This window comes from Daucus carota, chromosome 2 (assembly GCF_001625215.2).
Source record: "Daucus carota subsp. sativus chromosome 2, DH1 v3.0, whole genome shotgun sequence".
Classification (NCBI taxonomy): Eukaryota; Viridiplantae; Streptophyta; class Magnoliopsida; order Apiales; family Apiaceae; genus Daucus; species Daucus carota.
The window spans coordinates 55,580,439-55,606,475 of NC_030382.2; the positions used below are offsets into that span (position 1 = coordinate 55,580,439).

Sequence of the window (26,037 nt, forward strand, 5' to 3'; positions counted from 1 at the left end):
TTTAATCAGTTCGGCGAGATACGGAACAGGAATTAATCGATGATTAATCGTGATTAATCAGCGACTTTTAGAACAGAGCCGGACAGCCGGTAAGTCATATCATACAAGATTATTTACTCGGTAGTGAGGTCGAGGGTTCAAATCAGTTCACGAGATACTCGCCCAAATAAGGAGCTGTAACAAATTCTAAAAAGGTTTAAACATTAGTATGATACTCCCTCTGTCCCACCCATTTCTTATCGAATGGGTTGGGCACGGAGATTAAGAAATATGTATAAAGTACTCCCTCTGTTTTGATTTATTGGACGTTTAAGGATGTTGCACGGGTATTAAGAAAATTTATTGGAATAGTTAAACTATCATTAAGAAGGCACTATTTTACATTGATGCCCTTTCATTTTACACACCAGTTGTAACATCTGATTATAAATATAAGCAATAAATAAGGGCAACTAAGTAATGAGATAGTTGACATCGCATTGGACACTGAGAACGACTGATAATTACAAACAAGTGCATTTTTCTAAAACGTCTAATAAACACAAACAGAGGGAGTAGTAGAAAAGAGGAAGAAAAGTGGGTAAAGTGGTGGGACCCGTTGATTTTTAATGTATAAAAAGAAGATAGTGGAGTAAAAGTAGTGTGAAAAGGAAAGAAAAGTGCAAAAGTGGTGGGACCCATTGACTATTTTTGGTAAGTTTTGAAATGTAAAAAATTGGATGGGACAAATAAAAAGAAAAGTGTAAAGAAATGGATGGGACGAAGGGAGTATATCTCTGCCCACTACGAATGCAGAATCATCAATTATGCCCACCAGTATTCCATCATTTGATTTGAAAAGGTTACACTAGACTTGACGTAAACTTTTTTATTGATATTTTGCGAGGGTCATGTTCCACGCAGAACTATTAATCATAGAACCTTTAGAATCAATAGTTTATTTCTAGTATTATATTTTGAAATTACTAATTATTTTTGAACACACATAAAAATGCAAAAAAAAAAACAAACATATATTCAGATTTAAATCTTAAAAATCTATATAAAGTTTTATAGCAAAACTGGTTCTATGATTTTATTTTAAACATTAATTCTCTTTTGAGCGCGACCCTATTTTGCAAATCCTTCTCAACTTCGAGTCGTTTTTACTATTTAAAAGCAAGACAATCCTTTTAATTTCTAGTTCATATGTCTTGCATAAGCAAGGGACTTAGCTACAATACACTCCCTCAAGTACAACATATGTACCAACAAAATAAAAAGACAATGAAAAGCAAGAATATATGAGAAAGGTCATAGATTTGAATAAGGAAAAAGCTTTCACGAGCAGAACACCTTCATTATTAGTATGTGTTCACTCGACTTGAGCATGGAAAATTGTAACAGGTTTAAAGTTATGCACGTTAGATTAGTATATGTACTTGCTCTTTAGCTTCTGAAGCTAAAAAGGTGAATGAAACATTCAAACATGAATTGCATAATATTCGAAACATTAAAACCGATATCAAACTAAGTTTAATGTACACCTTCAAAATTTTTACTATCAAGAAAAAATCAAATGGTTTGAACAAGGGTATTTAGATATAATATATACCAACAGGCTAAAGTAAACAAGTGAAGCCCAAAGCATAAGAATTGGCAATAGGTTTTACAGTTTCACCTAGATGGGGTTTCGGATGGCTGACTGTTCAAGGCAGAGTTTGAGGGTATGGAAGGGAGGGATCCGTTTTCTTGGGGGGCTGGTCCACCCCACTTGGGCTCTCCATCTGATGGCTCGATCACATGAACTGAACCATCAGTCATTCCAAGGGCAAACTGGTTACAATCAGTTGGATGTGCCGCAATCACCACTGGAAACACATTGCTGTTGCTGCTGCAGTATTATGAGTCCTTATCAAAATGTTAAACCACTAACTGCTAATATTATATAAATGCATATAATAGACATTTGTGCATAAATGTGAAAGAATCAACTCATAAATGTAAAAGTATCCACTCAAAGTACATAAATGCCCGCACACACAGAAAGAATACTAAATTTATGTTTGTTTGCAGCATTACATCTCTCAATAATTTTTATTAAATACAGATCGGAAATACAAAGGTGGATCAATAGATAGCATTAGCATTATTACAATGCCAATTGACACTTTAAGATAACCAGTCTATACCAATGTCTAAAGAACTACCAAGAAATATTACTAATATTCTATGAACTATAAACGAAAACAGAGGGAGGAAACAAATAAAGTTTCATTGTTTAAAGTATTACATCTGTTACATTTTTTAACTAAATACAGATCAGAAGTACAAAGGTAGATCAATAGATTGAATTAGCATTACTAATATTCTATGAACTTTAACCTAATTACCATTGTGGCTAAGCGTAAACTGGCTGTTTCAAAGAAATGAAAGAATGGCTGGATATTTTGCATAAACTTTAAAGAATAACAATCTCATACTTCCATACAATTTCCCCGAACTAAATTGAATTGATTTGTCTGAGTATCATATTATTAAGCTCAAATTTACAGGCAGAATAGGGAGTTGAGAAAAAGTATAAACACTCTCCTAAGTGCAAGTAAAAACACCGTCTCAGCCTAGGATTAAATTATAGAAACCATGCAGAAAATGTGTGCATGTGCGCGCACACGCACACACTGCTGTTTAACACAGTAGAGAATGCGGAAATTGATATATTCTAATTTCTAAAATCTGATAGGCAACAAATGTGCAGATTGTAGCAGCACTGCAGCAGTAAAGAACTCTAGATGATGAGCTAGATACAGGAGCCTGGACATATTCATAGTACTTACATTAAATAAGTATACATGAACTTTCTAATGCATGAACCTACGTTACCTACCAATACATGCCTTCTCAACAATTATAGAAACTTCAGGAAGTTTGCACAATATTTTAACATGATACATGCCTTCTCAACAATTATAGAAACTTCAGGAAGTTTGCACAATATTTTAACATGAGAATGACAGGGAAACATTCTGGCGAAAGACAAACTGTCCGAAATAATTAACACCAGCAAATAACAATATTTTTAATTAAAATACTTCTACAGCTTAAAAGAGAAGTTTCCGGAACTAAAGTTTTATCATAATATTAGATGTAAGATTCGACATAGGAAAAAAATCAAATTTACAAGTAATTATACATCATATTCCAGTAGCATACCTGGACAGAGATGGAGCAATATAAGCAGCTGATGCTATACGACATCGAAGCCTCAAACCATCGACATCAAAAATACCAATAGCTCCGTCACAAAATCCAACAAAAATCAGCAGCCCGTCACATGAGTATATCGCGCTTGATATGGCAGCAGAAAGGGAGTCTCTGGGAGACCACTGTAATATTTTACGGGTTAAAAGCATTAAAAACACTGTTTGAATTGAAAATAATTATATATGTCAAAAAGACAATGACCACCCTCTATCCTTGCCTTATGATAATTATAAGGCAATCCTAATAGATGCATGATGCTGTTACTTGTTAATAAATGCCCAGCCTCAGAGCATAATAAATATGTTGGTTATGTAATTGAACCTCGATATAAGGGAATTAGAGCATCAAGAAACAGCCTTTAGGGGTGCGAATTGCCAGATCCTTGCACAATATTTTTTTTTCTATTTTCTTCATCATCCATGTCATATTTAGAAACTTCTTGTAGTGCTCCAATAATTGGCACCCTTAAGAGGTGCCTACATTGTGGTCCCCCCGTATGAAACAAACAAATAAAAGAAAACAAAATAGATTTAAAGAATAGGCGTGTGTGATATTTGCTTCTATTGTAATTTATCTATTTTATGGGCCCAAAGGTTGGTAACTTATACTGTCACTCTTTGGGCACCCTAATGACTCCAATAAAAAGGCACCTAAGTGAGCAGTGCCGTATAGATGTTGGCACTTTTATTGGCACCCTTATTATAGATGCTCCTTGAAAGTTGAAACTGGTCATATGAGCATAGTGATGAAAGACAAAAGCATGTCCACAAAAGTTAGAAAATCCGAAGAGTTATATTTGTGTTACTGATAACAGAATTCTCGATACTACGAACAGAAAATTCACTTACCAATCGCAAGCATTCGAGTTGGCTATCATAGATACCAATTTGGCTTTCATGAACAACAAGTAGATGAGTTTGATCGTTATGGAACTGAACTTGTGTTTCGCCAACCAGGGGAGCTGAGTGATTAGGCGGTGTTTGTATGGGCCTAGCCATTCTCTTTTCCCAACCCTCAATGTTCCACACACATAGCTGTGATACGGACAAAGAAACATGCTGTCAGTTATGCATATCACCTGAGAACAAAAACAGGTACTTTTATCTGTTCTTTAGCACTTGCCTGTGCATCAGCTCCAGATGACACCAGTACATTTAAGGTCTTTGAAAAAGCAAGCCCTGTGATTGGTTTCTGGTGACCCTTCAATTTGGTTTTGACCTGTAAAATAATATAAGTATATACAATCAACATTTCTAAGAACTAAACACATAATAGTTTAAGAGTTTTGAAGACAGAGACAAGGATTGACTTCTTTTTTTTTTTTTGTAAAATAAGCACAAGCACAATGATATTGAGGAACCTTATTTCTAACAAAGCTTTGCCATATTCTCTTTGATGTCTAATAATGCAGAGGAAAGATTAATTCTCACAATTTAAACTAGTTTTTATGCTTGAAGATTTTAAGATTGTTAACTGTTATCTAACAAGTACTTCTCATAGTTGATTATTTTTCAGCCTACTATGTTTCCTTCCGCATTCAGAAATTCAAAATGTCGCCTAAAAAGTAGATTTGACACCCTGAAACAAACTATGATTCTGCAACTGTCTGGAAGACGGAATTGTGACCATAATATAATGACTGATAGCAATTAACATAAGCAGCAACTCTTACAATTTTCCAAACAAAAACAGCAACCTCTTGACATGAAAGTATAGGCTAATTACCTCGTCAACCCTGACATTGTATATTTGAATTGTTGAATCCTCCATTCCAATGGCAATAATATTATTATCTTGGGGATGGAATGCCAGATAGGTGGCTGCGGGAGGAGGGGGCATAAATGTTGTCATGACCTGGAGAATTGAGTTTATATTAAATAATTAAAACATATATTATGCAGCCATTGTTTAAGAGTACTAAATAAGAAACATATACTGAGAGAGAAAACAGAAAAGATTACAACAGACCTTGAAGGTCATCATGTTAAACAAGGACACTTTTCCACCTGAAGCAGACATGACATAAGAATCATTTTTTGATAAAGCAATGCATGCAGCTGAGTCTTCAGCTGCTTTAGCATCATTCAAGTCATTAGACATAGGAGCTCCACTTGGCGGCTGCCACAACTGTGGCATAATAGATGCTGTAGACTGACCAAGTACAGAGGAAAAGCAATTCAACATCAGAAAAATAAAACTTGATTGTAACTAAGTTGTTTTAATATTACAATACTAACTTTCCCTGATGGATTACGCTCACTACGCTGCCATTTCCAGAGTTTATGAGCAGCATTAGAAGCAAGTGCCAGCAAAGCTAACCCTGAATTTGTGAAGATTAACCGCATAACCTGTAGTTTGTGTATTGGCAGTTAGGATTTGGCAATATAAACATCAAATACATAAAGAGAACTCCATATTAAAAATAAAGCAAGAATGACATAAAAATTTGACATTATTTGAATATTGACAGTGTGGCTTCTTTTTGAATCATCAGAAGACACGATAAGAAGATAAAGGTGACTGGCATCTTGACTAATTATAAGAATTTTGTTTCTGTATCTACAAATATAGAACATACCTTACTAGCTGTAAATGAATCAGGTAACTTTATAGCCCTAAGTTGAGTTGACTCTTTTATATCAGGAAACTTCCAGGCTATTATTTTGTCAGTGTTGTCTAAAATCCTTGGCTTAATATCAGCCATCTTGCTACTCTCAGCAGTAGCCTGTAAAAATTTAGATTAAAAGAAGATGTATAAACTCCACAAGCTACCTAAATAAAGAGGATTAGAATAAGACAATTTGACAAGAAATACTTACATGATTGCCAATGGATAATGGAGTCTGCATTCTTTCAGCACGCTCTAGAACTGGTTGTATAGGGCTAGAAACATTATGGCCCAGGGAACCAGCAAATGGAGGCTGTGAAATATATAATAAGAATCTCAAATCTAAGGTCATGAATAACAGGGAAAAAAATATATAAGAAAAAACAAAAGTGTACTTTAACATTGGCTGCTTCTGAGAAACCACGAGACCCATCGAATGTCCTACCCTCCAGCATCCTTAACATGCGCTGCCCATCATGATTTGCAACAACTTTGATCGCATTTTCATTGGCTGTGACAGCCAGTAATGAGCCTTCCTTGTTAAATCTCAATTTAGGACTTGCCTGCATATAAAAAACGTAATTCAAATTCTGAAAAGAACAACTCAGAGATGCATACAGAGTCAAAATTTTATGTACTAACAGGCAATCCACCATCAGCATCGATAGTTGTCAGAATGTTGTTGTTATCCATATCCCAGAACTTAATCTGAAATTCATCACCAGCAGCTAGGAAACGGTTCCTAGTTGTGTCAAACTGAACAACACCTAACGAACGCTTCCGAAAACCAGAGTACGTCCTCTTGATAGCTCCTTCACTTTCATTCCACTCAACAAGGTGTGATTCACCTTCTTTGCTTGTCCCACAAGAAAAAAGTCTAGAAAATAAGGGAGATTAGGAACATAAGAATCACTAATAAAGACACTACATGTCATATTGATAACACTATACCATATACATAAACTTGGGAGTAGGTACAAACCTGGTTCTATCAGCACTATAAGCCATTGTGGTGCACCAGCGTCCAGGGGCATCATAGTCCACTCTTGAACCCAAACAATCATATAGCCATGCTTTGATTTTTCCATCAATTGCAGTGGAGAAGATAAACTGCAAGCAAAACATGGTAAAGGGACGCAGGTTTTACTTGAGCTCATTCTTGATTTATATGTGTAAGCAGAGAAAAGGCAAGATAAAAAAAAAAAAAAAATTCAACAAAAAACCTGTATATTCTCTTTGGAGTGAGGGCAAACAGAATAAACAGGAGCTTCATGACCCTCGAATATATGTTGTCTTCGTCCAGAAACAGCATCCCATACCTATAACATGGACAAGCATGTTGTAAAATCATTTAGCATGCTCAAGTATATTATATCTTATGCCCAACTAATTGATACCTTAATCGTCTTGTCATCACCACATGTCACGATGCAAAGTTGCTTGTTGGGATGTGCAAAGGCTATATCATTTACACCACCAATGTGAGCATCAATCTACAACATACAAAGAGTCTCATGAACTTGGAATGTCATATACACATGTAGCTTTTGGTTTAAGAATAAAGAGGAAAGCATGTTCATGCAGATTCAGGGCTTACCTCTAAATGCTGTCTCAATTCTCCTGCTGGATTGTATGTGTATATCTGAACTATATGTTTTGAAAAAGCAACACCTAAAGATGAGAAAATAAGTTAGCTGAACATATATATGCAAGACATTCCACAAAATAAAAGATCTATAACAATAATATAAATAAATATTCATACTAACTAACAGATTTAGTTTACCAAGTATAGTTCCATCTGGACCCCATATGCACCGATTGACAGATATTGTTGCATCTTTTACCAAATTTGTCTGGAATATTTTATTTAAGATTGTTAGAGTACTTAAAGTAAAAAAAGAGGCGATAGCTCAATTATAAAAGGAGAAGTGCTGAGGACAAAATATTTCTCACCTGCAACGGCATTGAACAGGCTGACAAATCCCACACCTTGAATGTTTTATGCACTAACCTTTCACGAGATCCGACTTCCCAGATGCTAATATCACCAACATTAGTTCCAACTACAGAAAAGGATGCTATATAAGTCATCAAGTACTGAGAACAATTGTACATATTGTTATTTTTACAATTTGTTTACGCATCAGAGATCAATTTCAAACCAACCTAAAAGAACAGTTTGCTGCTGTGGATGAAAATCCATGCTCATGACATTGGAACCTTGATTAAGGATCCGCACAACTGTTTTTGGAAGATCATCTGGTGAGTACATATTTAGAGGATGTGCTGAGCTAGAGAAGGCTACCTGTACAACATGATTGAGCACGTCAAACTAAAGGTCAGAAATTAAGGTCAAGATAAGGAATCGAACATTTCCATGGAATTTAATTCAGTATAGAATCTCAAGGCCGATTCAGTTTATACATACCTCATCGGACTGACCAGTGCGCAGACGCTTCATCAAGTGTTCTGAATCACCCATCTGATACTCCAATCCAGGAACACCAGGGGGCATCCTAGGATGCTTCAGAAAAGCAGCTGCTGATACTAATAATGATTATTGTGATTGACAAACGACATGTACAAATAGCTTGAAAAGAATCTACCTGGCACTAAAAAAGAGGATGACTAACCTGCACCAGGAGATTGGACAAGACCAGGAGGACCAGATGGAACAGCAGCATGCGGCATGGAAGGATTGGGACTTGACATCCAACCTGCTATGGCACTCGGAGAAGGAGAAACAACTGGCTGGAATGGCTGTCCACGAGAAAGTATTTCCTAAAAAATTGTTGAACAAGTATACCAAAACAACTGCAAACAATTCCATCTTACTTACATTATGACCTCCAAGCGGAGGGAAAACCCCAGCTTTTGGAACAGGTCCAGCGAGTAGATTATTAGTAGGCGGGGGGGCACGAGCTCCGTTGCTAGAAGCACAAGTATGATCAATAAATAGTGTCTTAATATCAGGATTTGGGCGTGGATTCTTGCAAAGCTGATGCTGCCAATTTAGACTGAAAATCACAAATTAATACAATTAGCCAGAAATTTTAGAGAAACACAAGGCCTACTAACCCAAAGCAAATATAAGGCGAACAATAATGTAGCTAAGTAGAAACCTTTGATTAATCAATGTCCGCAAACGCGAAGCTTTAAATGTTGGGAAGGCAAGTTTGTCACGAAACAAAGGATTGGCCTCAATAAGCTTTTTCAGTTCAACCAGCATAATGCTGCGAGCTGACTTTGTGTCCCCATACTTGGATAGCTGCTCGTTTTGCCTATTTATCCAGCAAGCATAAAAAAATGGAGTTGAGAGAAGGATCAGGTTCGCTTATAAATTTATTGTCCAGGTGAATGGACCATAAGGTGAAAAAGGGCTTTCTCATAAACAGACTACTAATAAGCGATACTTGATACCTGAAATTTTCGAGAGTAAGCAGCTGGGTGATTTCCTTGAAAAGTTCTTCATTGAAAGAGGAGAACACCTTTAGATCTTTCACAAGAATATCAGCCGCTTTAGGACGGTCATTTCTGAGAATAAAAACATTATATAAGATTCAAATGAACTTGGCCTCTGTCGAGTGTCAACAAATTGATGGAAGAATCAGTAATAAGATTTTACTTATCAAGAGCTTCCAAATATTTCTGTTTCCTGAGTTCGAAAAATATCTTCATTGAGTAGCGGTTATCCTCAACTTTTGTGAAACCACATAAATAGCGTTCAACTTCGTCCCACTCGCCTGCCTGAACTTGATCCTCGAAGTATTTCATATTGAAATAGAATCCAGACTCATGTTCCAGCCTGATCAAAATAACATGCAAGAATTTATCCAATATAAGAAACAGATTCTTTAAACAACATTATATTCTCAAATACAACTTAGGTTGGAAACAAGTCCTGGTTTACAGACAACGGACGAGTTCTCATTACTCAAGTGACAAGAATTAAGAAGCAACTCAAAAAATCTATTCTGGACCTATTTATAAAAGATCCTGTATTTGCATAATCTAGAAATTAAAAGCAGATAGACCAACTTAAATAACATGCTAAATGACTTACTTATGGACGGTATCCTTGAATTTCTCCTCGTCCAAGAACTGCAGTATCAGGAAAACTAGTTCCCGACTCAAAGACGACATAGTACCTGCTCCCGGGATCCCGAAATACTCCAGCGCAGAAGTCCGTTATTAACCGACAAACAAGATGTGTAGAAAGGGAACAGGCGGATACGCAAACGAACTATAATTATAGCAACTTGGCCAGAATATGCCTCTTAAATTTAAATTCTGCAAGATTCAAGCATGCTCCTTATAAATCATTCAACACAAGAACACTTCTACCAGCAGTGTACTAATCACCCCAGGAAAAGGAAGTTGATCCCACTTCCTAAACAAATATTATTAAGCACCAATATCCAAAATAAACCAGAACTGCTTATACTATAAGTGCCAAATATAATGCTACAACAATTAAGACCTAAAATTCGAAAATCCCATCTCCATCTATTTTAATTGAACAACTCCAAAGCATCATTATAACAAACAATTAACCTCATTACAAGCAAACAAACTACTTAAATAAACCCCAATCAAAACCTACCTAACCGAGAGGGAAAATACAAATTTCCTACAAAATGAGCCTTCAATCAGCCCAAGATTTATCTTCACAAAAGTAAAACAACAAACAAACAAAACCCATCAACACAAACCCAAATGGGTCATCAAGAATACCATCTTTATCTCATTTCCACATACCAACATAAAAATAAAAATCAAAGGGCTGCTCTAAATTACCGAGAAATCAAGAAACCAAGAAAAACCCACATCAGATCCACACCCAAGAATTGAAATTGCATGTAAACGAAGATAAGGGTCTGAAAAAGAAGCTTACCTAGGAGCATCAAAAGTAACAAAGCTAGGGTTTTTACTTTGTAAAGGCTCCTCTTTTAATTTTCTCTGGTAAGAAGACTGGGAACAAAACACAAAAACCTCTTTGTACTTTCTCTTTATGTCTCTATATATATGCGTACAAATGGGTGTGTATTGTATAGATGGGATTGTACACGTTATTTTCTTTACTTTCTCTCTCTAAAATATCCTTTTATACTACTTGGCTGTGTCCTGGGGTTTCTCACTCCTCTCACTCTCTGAGTCGCATCACTGTTGCTGTCTTTTTTGCCTTGGGCTTTTTTATTACCACCGGCCTGTTTCCCAACAACAAATGACAAAATTCAACAAATTACGACACTATTATATCTCATTTGACTTTTGTAAAATTTATTTAAATTTTTATTACAAAAAAGAATTTAAAATTAATTTTAACAATGCAACTTCACCGGATATCAAAAGCGAAGATATGTTTAAGTTGGGAGAAATGAAAAATTATATTGGGCAAATTAATCTTAAAAAATTATGTGGTTGAGAAGATAGAAGTTGTGAAATAATAATTAATTCATCTGTTTGGATATGTTCATGTAAATTTTCTTCACATATTTTCAAAAAATTTGACCACATATATCAATTTTTTATATTGTTTTATAAATAAAAAATGATATGGATATTTTTATCATAAAAATAATTTTAAAATTTGTAATTAAAATTATTATGTATATGTGAAAAAATCAAAAAACCTAACAAAAAAGAAAAAATATAGAAAAAATAAAATTTAAATTTTAGAAGATGATTCCCTTGAATTTTACAGTAAAATCCATTTAGATTTCATTCTTAGCAAAGTAGGAAGGCATGTGTATTTACTAGTTAATGCTTTGATAAGCCTTTGACAAAATTTCGGCATTGTCTATGAGAAGCCAGCTACAGTGTAGCTGTTTATTTTCGTATAATGTCTCCGATCAGTAATAAACCCATCAGGAGATGGTTTTATGGGTTAGTTTGCTGTCAAATTTCAGATTTTCATATCGCTTGTAAAATCGAAGAAAACTTATCCCCTGATACGTTTGTATGTTTTTATTTTTTTTTATTTTGTTGACGAACCTTTTTCTTGTATACGAGTCCGTATATATCCATTTCAAAACGTTCCTTTTTTTTTTTCTCGGATCTTATACTTACGTTCTATTTATTTGTATGAGATATATTGAATTTAATATTTTGGTTGGTTGTTGAGTATTTCCGATGATTTATATTTTATGGATCACGATTAAAAAGAGAACCAATGCATAGGATCATAAAAATCAGTAAGGTTCTGCTGGAACCCTATTATTTACATAGATTTTCGAGATCCAAATCGAAATACATATTTTGCCGTTGTATATGTTCAAAAATAATTTCGAATTATAATATATAAATAATGTATTTTTTTATGTGCGGTTTTGCTACAGAACCCTGATGATTACAACACCCACAGACCATGATTGAATTTCTTGACAAAATTTAAAATGAATCAAACAATTATTTTATAGTGTTTCGAATCTCACTTGAAATCTCAAACCAGCCCGATGATAAGTTGAATTAAATTGAAATTAAAAGCTCTAATCCAAAATTTTCAAATTACATTTCACATGAGATTATTATTGAAATAATTATTTTATGTGATAAAAAATATAACACAAATTTGTATAAAATTAATATTCTGAAATATTTGACATTCTTCATATCAACTACACAAGTATTTATTTATTAAATATATATATATATATATATATATATATATATATATGTATGTATGTATGTATTTATATATTTTGATGAAAAATTGTTTTACTAAAAATGTTTAAAAATTTAAATTCTAATTCAATAAAACCAAATCCGCATAATTGCATAATTTGATCCCATTCGTCTCTATCCGCTTGTCACATCACAATGTGACAAAAAAGTGATAGCACCCCGCCAGACGCTGACATGACACATGTACCTAACTCCATAACACTTAAATTAGAAATAAAAATAACCAAATTCGCTATTTTCTTTAAAAAATGTGATTACATTTTTTTACTATAAATATACCTTTATCCCTCTTTCACACACCACTCATTATTATTTGCAGTGTATACACTGTATTAGATCTGCAAATAAAATTTCTAAAATATAAATATCTAAAAATTTTAGAAAAGGAGAAAAATATATTTCCCAAAATAAAATTACAAATATGTGCCATCAAGATTTGGGCAAAAACAAGAAGCCGTCAGGATGCACAGCTGGTGCCCCAAACTCCGATCAATCTCCGCCGCCAGCCGCCCAACAACCACCGTCAATCCTCTAACAGATTCACATCGCCACCTCCATTATTCGGCTACTCATGTTCTTCAAAAGCCCATCACTTATTTTCCTACTTACAAGCCCATTCTCACTTACCCTCCAACAACTTACCTCTCACTCTACAACCATGCTTTTCCACTCAATATATCTGTAAGTACATCTTTTCCTCACAACCCCTTTTCATATCTTGCCTTGTTTTTTGAAATTTCTTGAGAAATTGATTAGTATAATGTTTGGTGTAGAAGACAAATTGAAATAATAAGCGATGCCAGGAAAAGTAGACACATGACTGTTGCGCCAAACACAGCTTTTCTGGGGAATAAATTTGTATTGCTTGTCGATGCGAATTTTTATCTAATGTAGTATTGTGTTTGTTGTTGTGAGTATTTGTTTGTGGAACAAATATTAATGCAAGTGCGACATTGGACTTTGATACAAAGAAAAAGAGCTTTGAAGCTCAGGAGGGCCGCTACGCCTATGTGGCTATTATGTCTCCAAGGTCAAGAAAATAAAAATGAAATCTTATTGTATGTCCTCCTCCTCCTATTATTTTATTGTTTGTAATTATTCATACAGGGATGAAACATTTATATGTAATAAATTGTATGCATCAGGTCATATAAGGGAGGTTTAGGGTTATAAACGACGGGCTGATTAAGTGTTGGAAGGAGGATAAAAGGCACAATGCACATTTAAAAGGTATACTCATTGTACTGATTCATTTTTTCTGCAGATTTTAAAAGTCGAGTTCCTCAGTTCTTATTAATAGCGTATTAACTTTTCTATTGAATTTGTCGGTGTGGACGAGTGTATGCTCTGTTGTTTTCAAATGGGGGCTTAATAAAAATTTACACTCTTTCTACTCATGATAGCAAAGCTGGATCAGTACGCCTATAATTTGTAATTGCATTGTAATTTTGAAAATTCAAAAAGCTTCGGTCGACCATTGTTTGGCTTTCATGTTTTTCCAAGTTTTAATGTAATGATGGTAAACAGTATGTTTAAGCGAGAACCTAAGCAGTATATGTTGCTTACTGCAGTTTAAGAAATCAAAACGTAGACTCAAACAACCAGGTATTGTCCCAGCAGCCTATGCAAAAGTGATGAAGAAGCTTGATTTTTGCTAAAACAAATCGAGTAGTCTGTAACTGTGAGTACTCCCAGTTATGGATCAGAAAGAAGTATTTTAGGTGGCTCTACTTGCTGTAGCTGTAGATGACAGAACTGGCGGAACACCAGAGAATGTATTATTTTTTTTGGGTTGTTGCAGGATAATTTTCCCTTCATTCGATCTCTTGAGATATGGTCCTATGGAATACATGCTCTGTTAGTTTCAAAAATAAAACATGCTCAACATGTATAAAAGTGATGGCGTATGATAGTAATTCTATACATATATCGTAAGGTTCGATCTACATCTGTCTTTTTTCACAGTTTAATAATATATGCAATTGCAGCATTTGTGAATCTCACAAATTTAGATTTTTACTCTGATGTCTACGTATTGGCATTAAATGTAAGATCAGTAGAACGATTGAAGTTTGGACTTTGTCATTTGCACATTGTTTACACACACGGTCATAATCTTATCTGCAATCTGCAGGGTAATCAATGACACAATCAATTCACTGTGTGTGAGTATAATCGAGTTCATAAGCAGACAATTATCATTGTCTTCACGTCGTAGAAGAATTAGGTTGGTTCTCAGGAACGCTGTTACAACATGGCTGATTCTTTGAACTGGCCGGGTATCCCAGTTAAAAGACAATTAGGGAGAGACAAACTATCTACCTGATACAAGACCACTTCATTTAATCATCTTTCTTGTTCTTTTCGGCTAAAACTAATTAAAACTTATATATTTCCTGTCATTTTCTACTGCCAAATCCAGCGACGACCTGACGCTGTAAAAATGTTGAATCCACACGGTTGAAAGGGAAGTGGTAACTTCAATTCATTGAAACGGACGTAACTTTTTAATGAACGAAATAGCTTCACTCTCGTGAAGCCAGTCGCGTAATTTTTGCATCCGAATTGCAAATAATCCCAATAAGAAAATCTCTACTGTGCTAAAAAATAAATTATATGAATCCTACATGCTACCGACATTGCCAGAGTAGATTCGGCAATGAATAAATAGATTAATATGTAGTAGAGTCGAGTGTTGAGTCGAAGTCATATGTGTTCAAATTTTGAACTTTCTGGCATCGATCATTTCTAGAGTCCTGGGAAGCAATTGCGATGTTATGCTCCACACTATAATATTCAACAAAGATTACTAGCGATGATGATGTCTTAACAATACTAGCTGATTCACTGTCATCCTGATTTTATGTTCGATTCTCGCTCACTCCCGAGATTTATGTTCGATTCTCGTTCACTCCCGAGATTTATTAGAACACATGTCAGCATGATTGTTCGAAAAACAATACTGTACTATTTATTCCGAGCCAAGTGATGATTGAAAGTAGACACATCAAGTTAGGAATATGCCTCTTTTTTCTTAGTCATAAGTTGTGGGACTTTACAATGTTTTTTCATAGTAAAGTTCATCTTTTTTTGGCAAACAAGGCTAGTTATATTATAATCTAGATTCATTTTCTATCATTTTGATTTCTTGTGCATGACTGTCATTTGCAGTATAAACTCCAAGTAATCACAGACATATTAATCGATGCCTCGGCTTTAACAACCAGCTGTGCATTGTTCATATATATCCACCATTTCTGCACCTTCATATTGATCTGAAATTTGCTATAGCCACCAAGATTTCTCTCTAGATGGAAGAAACAAGTGATGTTGAAGGCGGAGAACAAGCGCGACATTCTAAAGTGATGGAAGAGGAGGTGAAAGACGCGGACACACCAGATATGCAGAGTGTGAGTATGAAACTAGAGAGAGTTAAGGAGGTTTATGCAGAGTATGAAGGACATCAAGAGAGGCCTAGCAAGGGTGAAGTTATGCTTTGGTGTTTATATGGACTGTGTTCGTATTTTATTCACACGGTTATTATTCCTATCTTGTTTCCGCTTATCATAAGCCAGATTTTTACGGCACCAGAGCCTTCACAGGGGTGGGAGAAGAGCTTTAAGGGATTGAGTTGTACTAAAAAGGAAATGCAAGTGTAAGTATATCATGTTACACTGATTCTTGATGGGAATCAAATGTGGTTTCGGTGAAATATAAAACTGCACTGACAAGTTAAAACTCTACTTCCTTGTTTTATTATCTGCAGGTACCAAGGTCTAACATCAAAGTTAATAATTATTAGCAACTCGAAATTCTCAGCATTGGAGTGGACATCAATTTCTTGGTTTGTAGGGATAATCCTATCAGCACCAGTTCTTGGCTTCATCTCAATTAACCTTGACTATGGCATGCACCCTCAACTCCTAGCAGGAGCGGTCACAGCACTTGGAGCTATCTTCTGCCTCCCTGCTGGATTTTTCAGAACATTTTGGATCTTCCCACCATATATTGCTGCCATTGTAGTAGCTGCTACTGTTGGAACTGCCTCCCACGCACGTTCCCTTGGTCTCATGGTTCGGGGATTTGTTGGCCTCACCATTCCTAAAAGCCAATTCGCATCAAGGGTAGGGATTACTAGTTGGCTGTCGCTTTATGCCACTGCTGCTGGTTCTCTGGGGGCTGCCATTTTCTCTACCTTAACATACCACATGCTCCGCGGTCCAGACAAATTTACAAGCTTATGGGTTGTTGCCATTTTTAGCGGTTTAAAGTGGCTTGCAGGAACATTACATATCTTCACTGCAAATAGGCCTAGTGGGAATTCAACAACTTCTCCTAGCTCTGTCGACAAAACACATGTTGTTTCCATTTTCAGCTATCCTCATGCAGCAGGCAGTCTTGCTAGTGTTTTTCTTTCTTCCATGGCTGCAATGTCCATATTCACGGGAGGGGTACTATTTCTAGTAGGGCAAATTTGCTTGGAGCCAAAGACCATTTTGTTTATATGGTTAACATACTATGCCTTTCCCTTATTGTCTCTCCCACTACTACATCCATTCCAGCAACTTATTAGGGCAGATGCAGTCAAAATGCAGTTGCTGGGGTATCTTTTTACAATAATGACCACCGGGTTTGGGCTATACTATCGCCACAAGAACTGGCAGAATAATCACGTGTTGGTCTTCACCGCAGTTCAGGGCACTGCCACAGGTGTCTTACATGCTTTTGGCAGAAACTTATTGTTGGATTGTTCTCCACCTGGAAAAGAAGGTGCATTTTCCGTCTGGTTTTCATGGGTGAGAGCTCTGGGAACATGTGTAGGCTTCACGCTAGCAACAGCAGGTGTTGGATCAATTGGAAGGTCATTTGGGGTTGCATTTTGTGCTTCCATATTTGGATTCCTTGTGTTGGTATTTTCAAATATAAGCAACTTTGAAGGAGCTGTTGCTGCTGGGAATGTGAGTGAGCACAACGAACATGCTGAAAGGGATTATGAAAATCCTGACGAAACAGCCTCAGCATAAGCCCCAAATCATACTTTGTATCCAAATATAAACAACAATTATGTAAACCTCAATACAATATAGACAGTAACCTTGGTTGTATTGATCTGTACTGTATTCTTTTTGTAATAAACAGACTAATTCCTGTGTCTTGTAACATTTATAAATTACCTAAATTGATCCGTCTATAGGATTGCCCTTCCTCGTGTAAAATTCAGTATTATAGATACTGAACTGATGATATATGCTTCCGCGACACATCGTTCCTGATAGATACACTGAAACAATTCTCTTCTCTTCAATCTTTTCATGCAATGAACTCAGTAGTACTTCAGTTGATTGCAGATAGCTAGTAGTTATTTTAAGTATTATAATGATACTTCGTTTGAGTATTATAAAACACAGAAAAATGTACAGCATATGTTTATTAATTTTAATACACAAAAAATTCATTATTCTTTTGACAGAAATACCTGTAATCCCAGTGATCACCATGATCTAATAACAAAAAGAATACTAAATGAAGCAATATTTCAGGAATTTCTATGAATAGAACTACAGAACTACCGAGCTTCCATTACTGTAATGGACATATCATTTACTGAGATATCTTTTGATCTGCTTTCTGATGAAGTCAAGTCTAAAGCATTTCTTCCAGTGAAAAATGCAGGTTGTTTTGGGATAGGTAGAGGTATATTTTCATTGCCAAGCATCGAGACAACAGACGACATGTCTGGTCTGTCCTCTGCACTTTCTTGTACACATAATAGTCCAATATGAATCGTCCTCGACAATTGTTTTTCAACATCTACACCCTTGGCTTTCAGAGTTGGATCTTTTAAGTCCGAAACATGTCCTCCTTTCCAGAGCTCCCATGCCTGAGGGGACACAAATATCAGTTTAACTCAATGCTCTACCTTTGATGTATATTGACACAGTTCAGCAAGGGCAACAATTTAATTTATTTTTTTTTGGTGATAATAACTTACATAGCCTATGAGATTCAGAGGACGGTCAATGTTATAGAAGCTATTATTTCTCCGTCCACTAACAATTTCCAGGACCAATACCCCGAAACTGAATACATCAGACTTGACTGAGAATGTTCCTTCCATGGCATACTCGGGAGACATGTAACCACTGCATGAATTGAATGACAAACTTATTGTATGAAGGAATAAAAATTCAGTGATGTGGTTGAGAGATAGTGTGACTTACTATGTTCCAACAACTCTTATAGTATTTGCTTGGGTTTCATCTTGTTTGAAAATTCTCGCCATACCAAAATCAGCTATCTTGGGATTCATATTCTCGTTCAATAACACATTACTAGCCTTTAAATCTCTGTGTATCACACGCATTCTTGAGTATTTATGAAGGTAAAGCAATCCTTGACCAACTCCTTCGATGATGTTCAGTCGTTTTTGCCAGTCTAGTACATCCCTTTTAATTTCATCTGTGCCATGGAAAGAACGATTTAAGCTAGCTTTAAGTATTAAAGATTAAGAATTAATTTAAGCTAGTTCTTTAATTAAGACAAGCATGAGATATGTTGCATACCAAAAAGGAAGTAGTCCAAACTCTTGTTGGGCATGTATTCATAAATTAACATCTTCTCATCTCCATAAATGCAGCACCCCAGGACGCGAACAAGATTCGTGTGTTGGAGCTTGGCTATGAGAACAAGTTCGTTCTTGAACTCGACAAGCCCTTGCCCTGATGTTTTTGCCAGCCTTTTGATTGCAATTTCTTTACCATCAAGTAGTTTGCCCTATATGTTGATAACGCGTCATTGCTCCATATCAAAGATGCAAGATGATCCAAGAAAACTAAATGGAAGTTAAAGCTTAATTAGTTACCTTGTAAACAGGTCCAAAACCACCCTGTCCAAGTTTATTATCATCTGAGAAGTCATTTGTGGATGCTGCAATTGACCCAAAGCTGTAAAAATTCAGATCATGGCCTTCCCTCCTCTCACCTCCGGTCTCATCTGGATTGTTGAAGCTGTCAGAAGCTATTAACTCCTGTAAATACTTTTCGCGCTTTCTCTCCTCCTCTTCTACAGCAGCATATACAATTGATACTTTAAGCATATTTAACGTATACAAAATTTTACAGAAAAAACATGAAATATAAGGGATTTACCTTTTAGTCTTGTCTTTCTCATCCGGAAAACACAGAAAGAGGCCAATATTAGCAAAACCAAAGATACAACAACAGCAATGACTATCCATACCCACTTGCTTCCTGCAAAAATATCCAATAAACTTTGGAAATTGACCTAAAAATCAGTATGAGATTAGAAAGTATACAAGTTAAGATTGCAGACCTTTGGCTTTTTTGTCTGTTTTACTTGAAACCAGAACATATTTTGAAACCGAATTAGGTTGATCAGTAATTGTATAACTGGTTCCAAAATACATTGTACATCCCGTGCCATTGCTGGAATTGACAAAGCCAAGACAATTGCAATCGTCCCAGCACCTTCGCATGCAATCACTGAGACTTATGGTTGTATTGTCATCAAAAGTACTGTCACCGTTGATAAATTCTGCATTTTTTTCCTCAAACCTCAAGTCTTGGCTCCGGCATACAGGCAAACCAGAACTGGCGACACAGCCATTACCATTGTCGTACCCCAGACAGAAGGCAGTAGTAGCCAAGTTAAAACTATCATCTTGACGAATATTTCCTTGGAAATCCAAGATCCACATAGGAAATCTTCCATCACGAGGAAAAATATAGGTGAAGTATCTTGCTTCAGCGTCGTCTCTGGTGCTGAGGTTGTACTTATAGGCGTCAAAAGGAGAATTCAGCGTCATAAATTCAAATGTTTGCAAGGCCGGATCATCCTGACTCTGCATCAATCGCCCACTAGTCCAGTAAACCTCTCCTCGACGCCTAATAACTAGTTGATTCGACTCGTTAAAAGGCTCCCAGCTCAAGGAGAAAGCCCCTGAGGCCGGGACTTGGGCACTAAACCCCGAGTTTAAGGTCCAATTTTTCCCAGCTGTCAGATTCGAACCCAATTTCATCCCTGGTAACAGCGTGTCTGTAGGATCATCAAAGCTTTGCCACAAAACCCGACGATCAGATTCATCAGCCAACACGAAGTTGCCATCATCTTGTAGCGTTGCAGAAATGTTGCCTCCATAACCTTGATCAGACACGTTTACAACAATTCTCCCAGCACTAGTGATTACCAATTGACCTGTTTTATCTATTGCTAGAGCAGCAGAAGTCGTGTTGAGAATAGGTTGGTTCCGATTGGCTAACCATACTTTCCTGGCCTGATCGTCATTCGTGTACCAAATACCAAAGTAACTAAAATTAGTCTCCGCGGTGAAGAACCCTAGAGTAAATTTACCCTCCTCTGAAACAAGCTGACTGGTGGAATTGAGTTGTTCACCAGCTCTGATCGTCGCTGCTGCTTCTGCAAGATAATGTGTGTTAAATCCATAGCTAAACAAGAATACGAAGATAATGCAAAAAATCTTATGCCTGGTCATAAATAAAATTTGTGGAACGTTTAAGTGATTATTATGATATAATTATAGATGATGGGGCATGAAACACAAGCTGAATAGCTGATCAAAGCACATAATGGACTTTTTATTGTCTAATGAAAAATCATATGCATGTGAGCCGGCTATCTTGAATAGTCTTTGTGGACTTAGAATAAAGATCTTGTAGAAGGCAAAGTCAAATTACCTTATCATAACCAATAACCATACGCCAGGAAAACATTTTGCTCAAGTTACTTATTGGAACAAATCTTTTGCAGGTTGACTATGTTGTTAGGCACAAATATATGTTGACCCAAGGTACTTTTCAACAAGACATTCCTGACAAGAATCGGTCAGAAGAATCGTAAAAGGGTTCAATGGTCTAGGCCCATAACAGGCCTCGCAAGGCAGTGGTTTTTAAATTATTACTTTTTTTTAATAATTTTGAAATTCTGATGCATCAGTTTATATTTTAAAGTATTATTAAAATTTGATAGATATTTAATAATAAATTTGAAAGGTCTTAAATGTTTTTGTAAAAAATCTGGTTACTTTAGGAAAATCTTAGAGGTTGCGATTAATTTTTTAAAATATCATAAAGTGATGAATTTTAGCTATATTTATTAATATTAATATTATTAAAATCTGGTTAAAATTTATAAATTTCGTAATCGACATTGTCTCAATCCACTCAAAATTGAAATCAATTGTATAGTTTAAAACGAGGGAAATGCATTTAAAATTAGGTAACTAAAATATATGTTGAGAAAATATGATTTGAATAATATATATTTCATTTTTTGACACTTACTTAAAATATTAATTATACATATATTAAAATTAATTAAAATTGACTTATAATATATTAGATAACATAAATAATATAAATAAATAAAATAATGAAGTTCTATAAAATTGATATGTGTATATTGAATTTATGTTTTCAATATTTATTTTAAAACTTTTTCAATTTTTTCAGATTTTAAATATTTAGGATATTTGAAATATACCCGACAAATCATGTTTAGTTAAGCGTGATCAGCTTCTGAGTTCTGATGCAGTGTGTTTGCAAAACCTGAAAAAATATCACGCAGCCTAGCAACCCTCAGGTTTGGTTTTACATCCACATTACGTGGGACTTGGGTTGAACCCATACAACACATATGGTGAGTCAGTCTACGGAAGTAAATTCACCAGAATTAACATTCATACCCGCAATCATAACATTCACATTCGTTAAACATTAGATCTAAATCTGTCTCAAGCTCTGCCTGTGAGTTCTGAATTGAATGACCTCGTCAGTAAAAATAATGGAAGGTTGTACAGGAAATAGTCAGAATAACGAACACTAAAAAATACAGAACGGTTCATACAAATCAGAACCACACGAGGCAGCTTATTATCTGTCCAGAACAACTTCTGCAGAATTTAATAGAAACAGTGCTTCCTATCTGGCTTCCATTGTAGTAATTGATAAACCATTTGCCGAAAGATTTTGTGACGAGTTGTTCTGCTTTGCTTCATGACTAGATGACATGCTTCCATAATAATTTGCTGGTCTCTTAGGCAAAGGTAGATCTGCGGAGATATCATTAGCTAACATAGAAATAACATCATCCATTGTAGGCCGATCAAGAGGACAATTCTCAACGCATAATAGGCCAACTTGAACACACCTCAGAAATTGGTGTTGGATACATGAATCAGTTAATGAAGGATCAATAAGCTCAAGAGCAGCATTCCTGTTCCATAACTCCCACACCTACGCAATATTATGATTTAAACATAATGTTTACCAACACAACAAGAATTTATTTTTTTTGATGAGTTTAATATTACTTACTAATGCCACTAGGTTGTATGGTACTTCAACATTATAACAGCTTTTATTCTTTCGACCACTCAGGATTTCAAGAATCAGAACTCCAAAACTGTACACGTCTGATTTGACAGAGAATATTCCCTCCATTGCATACTCAGGGGCCATGTAACCACTGTGCAGTAAATTCTAATGAGAAATTTGCCAATTTTATAAATTTGTAATAAATACAGTAGTAACTTAGATCTCTACTTACTGCGTGCCAACAACTCTGCTTGTATTTTCTTCTGATAAATTATGCATGAAAATTTTAGCCAAGCCGAAATCAGAAATCTTGGGATTCATGTTCTGATCGAGCAAAATGTTAGCAGCTTTCAGGTCCCTGTGAATTATTCTCACTCTTGAGTATTTGTGAAGGTACAGAAGTCCTTGAGCAATTCCCTGTATGATGCTCAAACGTCTCTCCCATGTTAACTCAGCCCTCTTGCTTTCATCTGCATCGAGTAAATGAAAAAATATATTTAAATTTTTTTGAAATGTTCCCAATATTACAAGCGAAAGGGTTCCTTACCAAATAAAAAAAGATCCAAACTTTTGTTAGGCATGTAATCATAAATTAACATCTTCTCTTCTCTATGGATGCAACAGCCAAGAATTCTGACTAAATTCGTGTGTTGGAGCTTGGCCACAAGGATGAGCTCATTTTTCAACTCACTGATTCCTTGTTTAGACTTTCTTGAAAGTTTCTTTACTGCTATTTCCTTCCCTTGAAATTTTCCCTGTGATTTTCTTAGAAGTATGTTATTCATGGCTGGCTTCTAACATATATTGCTTATTGGTCTAGAAAAGCATGCATATTACATTTTAGAATGTTATTTAACAAATTGAATGTACCTTATAAACAGGTCCAAATCCGCCTTCTCCTAGCTTATTGTCTGAAGAAAAATTTCTTGTAGCAGCGGCAATGCTTATGAAGCTAAAGAATTTGATATCATTAATGCCGTGTCTTTCAAGTTCAATATTTGCAACTGAGTATCCATCCAGTTCCAAGAGTTCTTGAATTTGATCATCATCCTTGTCTATTCACATATAAAACATGAAGAAAAAACAAAATTCTTTACCAAATTATATAGTAACAGCAAACTATATCAAATCCAGTGGTTGATGTACCTTCGTTTATATTTTTCCCTTGGTCACCATGTAAAATTCCCAAAAGCACTAAAACGACGTAGAATGCCAATATAAAGACGACTATCAGTATATCTCTTCTCCGTTCTGCATTGAAGTTTACATGCCAGAGTTATTAGTATTAGCAGTAAAGTTCAGATATGTAATCCTAGTATCCAAGTATACCAAATTTCATTTCACAAATGTTAATATAACCATCTAAAGAACGAAAAGGTGTAGTTTTGAACTTACTGTTGTGAGAAGGGTTGGCAGAGTCGGTTGTGAGAATGTATATTCTGTTAGAATTGTCTTCGTTGTGGAACTTTGTATTAGTAGTTCCTCTATAGAATATGCATTCAGTTTCCTCATTAGTCATAAAGCCGATACAATCACAATCTTCCCAACACTTTGATTTGCAATCACTGTAACCAGTTATATGATCATCAGTAGAATATTTGATGTCAGTACTATTACTAAAAAACCCTGTTTGGGCTTCAAACTTCAGCATGACATTTCTGCACTTAGGCTGCTCGAACAATTCACATCCAGCAGTATTATTGACAGGACTACTTTTTGATCCTTTTCTGTAGTATCCATAGCAATCATCAACTGCTGCAATCACTCTTTCTACATTACCATGCTCATATATATTTCCATCATGTGTCAATTTCCATCCCGGTGAATCAGGCATAGATAAATGTGCATCTTCATGGACGACTGTATAAGAAAAGTAGTCCTCAGTTTCAGCATCTGAATGATTCATGTACTTGTAGTTGACATCATGTACAATGTTTTCAAAGGCATTGTTCCTCAACTTTCCACTAGTCCAGTGAACTTCTCCTCTAAATCTGACAACCAAGCCGCTTCCCTTGGGATCCCAATCAAGAGTAAAAGCTCCAACTGACGGATCATTCTCATTCAACCAAGATGTCATCGACCAGACGCTGCCAGTCTTATGATTAACTCCAAGTTTCATTCCTGGTAAAAGTGTATCACTCGGATAATCAAAACTCTGCCATAATGTCACACCCCCTTCTATTAGTACAAGATTCCCCGTATCCAACAGCGTCACGGTTCTATTAAAACCCGTTGAACTGTTATATAAAACCACATTGACAGAAGAGTCAGTGCTGAGCATAAGATAGCCTGATCCTGATTCTACCGAGAGCACTGAGGTTAAATTTACTGGTGCGTTTCTATTACCAACCCATAGTGGCTTCGGATCGAACTGAATGTCGTTGTAAAAGATACCTAAGTAACGTCCCCAGTGACCATCAAAGAATCCCATGGAGAACTTTTTCTGAGATGACATGAGAGAGTTGGTTGCATTCATCAACTCACCTTGTTGCAGAGTGTCTCCAAGAACTTGTGCATTTACTACTTTTGCATGAAACACTGTTGTTAAACACAAGAAGAGAAGTATCACCATTGTTGAATCATATGCCTAGCTAGCTACACCTTCACTGATTGTGGATGTATTAATGACAGATTTATGATTACTATAAACATTTGTCTTTTTAATATAACAGAGTTTTAGTAATTTTAGTTAATTAGCATACTTTACAAATGACTGCAGTAATAGATAAGACCGACAGCCCCTGTGCCAATTTTGTCTAATACTTCCCTAATTAAATCAGATAAACATATATATAATTGAGGATCAAATCGGATATCCAAATTTTTTTGCAGGTTAATGAAGTGGGATGTTTTGGGTGAGATTGTGAATATATAGTTCTTTTAAATATTGTGAGATTATTTGTAAATGAGAAATTTGAGAGAGAAGATATACTTTTATAAAATATATTCCTAAAAATGTTGTTTTGAAGAAAAAACGTTGAGCAAAATATCAAATCAAGATTTTAATTTTATATTCAAATCAAATTATAAGATTTGATGACAAGGAATCACATCTTTTGTCAAATTTCAAAACTTATCCCCTGGAAGGCTGGATCCAAGTCAGATATCCTATATCATCGGTACCATCAACTTAATTCCTTCGAACAC

The 26,037-nt window shown here is 35.6% G+C and overlaps 4 protein-coding genes across 19 annotated transcripts; 1 reads left to right on the forward strand and 3 right to left on the reverse strand.

Annotated features, from left to right (window-relative positions):
• Positions 1 to 1,510: 1,510 nt before the first annotated feature.
• Positions 1,511 to 10,934, reverse strand: LOC108209051 (protein TOPLESS-RELATED PROTEIN 2). Of its 5 annotated transcripts, none has more exons than XM_017379759.2 (26): positions 10,749 to 10,934; positions 9,918 to 10,144; positions 9,480 to 9,659; positions 9,275 to 9,388; positions 8,977 to 9,135; positions 8,694 to 8,871; positions 8,488 to 8,614; positions 8,283 to 8,392; positions 8,021 to 8,159; positions 7,808 to 7,917; positions 7,638 to 7,707; positions 7,449 to 7,522; positions 7,249 to 7,344; positions 7,075 to 7,170; positions 6,834 to 6,961; positions 6,494 to 6,728; positions 6,247 to 6,414; positions 6,063 to 6,164; positions 5,822 to 5,968; positions 5,481 to 5,591; positions 5,212 to 5,394; positions 4,969 to 5,097; positions 4,366 to 4,461; positions 4,092 to 4,277; positions 3,193 to 3,365; positions 1,511 to 1,873 (listed from the first exon to the last, which is right to left on the reverse strand). In XM_017379759.2, exons 2-26 carry the CDS (start codon positions 9,995 to 9,997, stop codon positions 1,657 to 1,659), a joined length of 3,408 nt encoding a protein of 1,135 aa, XP_017235248.2. In that variant the 5' UTR covers positions 9,998 to 10,144; positions 10,749 to 10,934; the 3' UTR covers positions 1,511 to 1,656. The 5 variants fall into 5 exon arrangements, with proteins under 5 accessions (XP_017235248.2, XP_063944423.1, XP_063944422.1 ...); XM_064088353.1 differs by having other exon boundaries at positions 1,511 to 1,870; positions 10,749 to 10,921; XM_064088352.1 differs by having other exon boundaries at positions 8,283 to 8,395; positions 10,749 to 10,921.
• Positions 10,935 to 12,867: 1,933 nt separating this feature from the next.
• On the forward strand, positions 12,868 to 17,729 carry LOC108209790 (hypothetical protein). 12 transcript variants are annotated; one of them, XM_064088358.1, is made up of 7 exons: positions 12,872 to 13,219; positions 13,315 to 13,428; positions 13,485 to 13,568; positions 13,646 to 13,768; positions 14,110 to 14,474; positions 15,710 to 16,193; positions 16,305 to 17,729. In XM_064088358.1, exons 6-7 carry the CDS (start codon positions 15,850 to 15,852, stop codon positions 17,560 to 17,562), a joined length of 1,602 nt encoding a protein of 533 aa, XP_063944428.1. In that variant the 5' UTR covers positions 12,872 to 13,219; positions 13,315 to 13,428; positions 13,485 to 13,568; positions 13,646 to 13,768; positions 14,110 to 14,474; positions 15,710 to 15,849; the 3' UTR covers positions 17,563 to 17,729. The 12 variants fall into 12 exon arrangements, with proteins under 12 accessions (XP_017236386.1, XP_063944427.1, XP_063944430.1 ...); XM_064088356.1 differs by having other exon boundaries at positions 12,873 to 13,219; positions 13,312 to 13,428; positions 13,684 to 13,768; XM_064088355.1 differs by having other exon boundaries at positions 12,874 to 13,219; positions 13,312 to 13,428.
• A 199-nt stretch (positions 17,730 to 17,928) lies between these two features.
• Positions 17,929 to 21,198, reverse strand: LOC108207827 (G-type lectin S-receptor-like serine/threonine-protein kinase At1g67520). The gene is made up of 7 exons (XM_017378259.2): positions 19,871 to 21,198; positions 19,687 to 19,788; positions 19,401 to 19,600; positions 19,102 to 19,312; positions 18,760 to 18,997; positions 18,531 to 18,681; positions 17,929 to 18,419 (listed from the first exon to the last, which is right to left on the reverse strand). The coding sequence occupies exons 1-7, from the start codon at positions 21,048 to 21,050 to the stop codon at positions 18,105 to 18,107; spliced, it is 2,397 nt and encodes a 798-aa protein (XP_017233748.2). The 5' UTR covers positions 21,051 to 21,198; the 3' UTR covers positions 17,929 to 18,104.
• A 1,246-nt stretch (positions 21,199 to 22,444) lies between these two features.
• On the reverse strand, positions 22,445 to 25,486 carry LOC135150562 (G-type lectin S-receptor-like serine/threonine-protein kinase CES101). Its single transcript, XM_064086946.1, has 7 exons — positions 24,286 to 25,486; positions 24,037 to 24,141; positions 23,761 to 23,945; positions 23,438 to 23,645; positions 23,123 to 23,360; positions 22,891 to 23,041; positions 22,445 to 22,809 (listed from the first exon to the last, which is right to left on the reverse strand). Exons 1-7 carry the CDS (start codon positions 25,460 to 25,462, stop codon positions 22,495 to 22,497), a joined length of 2,379 nt encoding a protein of 792 aa, XP_063943016.1. The 5' UTR covers positions 25,463 to 25,486; the 3' UTR covers positions 22,445 to 22,494.
• Between the last annotated feature and the right edge of the window lie 551 nt (positions 25,487 to 26,037).

Bases quoted from the DNA above. Each gene is read 5' to 3' on its own strand.
- LOC108209051 (XM_017379756.2), bottom strand. From the start codon at position 9,997: ATGTCGTCTTTGAGTCGGGAACTAGTTTTCCTGATACTGCAGTTCTTG. The intron at 6,962-7,074 runs GTTTTTTGTTGA...TTTTGCTTGCAG, and splicing joins ACTCCAAAGAGAATATACAG to TTTATCTTCTCCACTGCAAT. The intron at 5,592-5,821 runs GTATGTTCTATA...CACAAACTACAG, and splicing joins ATTCATTTACAGCTAGTAAG to GTTATGCGGTTAATCTTCAC.
- LOC108207827 (XM_017378259.2), bottom strand. From the start codon at position 21,050: ATGACCAGGCATAAGATTTTTTGCATTATCTTCGTATTCTTGTTTAGC. The intron at 19,789-19,870 runs GTCTGCAATCTT...ATATTTTTGCAG, and splicing joins AACAGACAAAAAAGCCAAAG to GAAGCAAGTGGGTATGGATA. The intron at 18,420-18,530 runs GTAAGTTATTAT...GTGTCCCCTCAG, and splicing joins CTCTGAATCTCATAGGCTAT to GCATGGGAGCTCTGGAAAGG.
- LOC135150562 (XM_064086946.1), bottom strand. From the start codon at position 25,462: ATGGTGATACTTCTCTTCTTGTGTTTAACAACAGTGTTTCATGCAAAA. The intron at 23,361-23,437 runs GTAAGGAACCCT...TACTCGATGCAG, and splicing joins TTTGGATCTTTTTTTATTTG to ATGAAAGCAAGAGGGCTGAG. The intron at 22,810-22,890 runs GTAAGTAATATT...AATATTGCGTAG, and splicing joins CATACAACCTAGTGGCATTA to GTGTGGGAGTTATGGAACAG.
- LOC108209790 (XM_017380897.2), top strand. From the start codon at position 15,850: ATGGAAGAAACAAGTGATGTTGAAGGCGGAGAACAAGCGCGACATTCT. The intron at 16,194-16,304 runs GTAAGTATATCA...TATTATCTGCAG, and splicing joins ACTAAAAAGGAAATGCAAGT to GTACCAAGGTCTAACATCAA.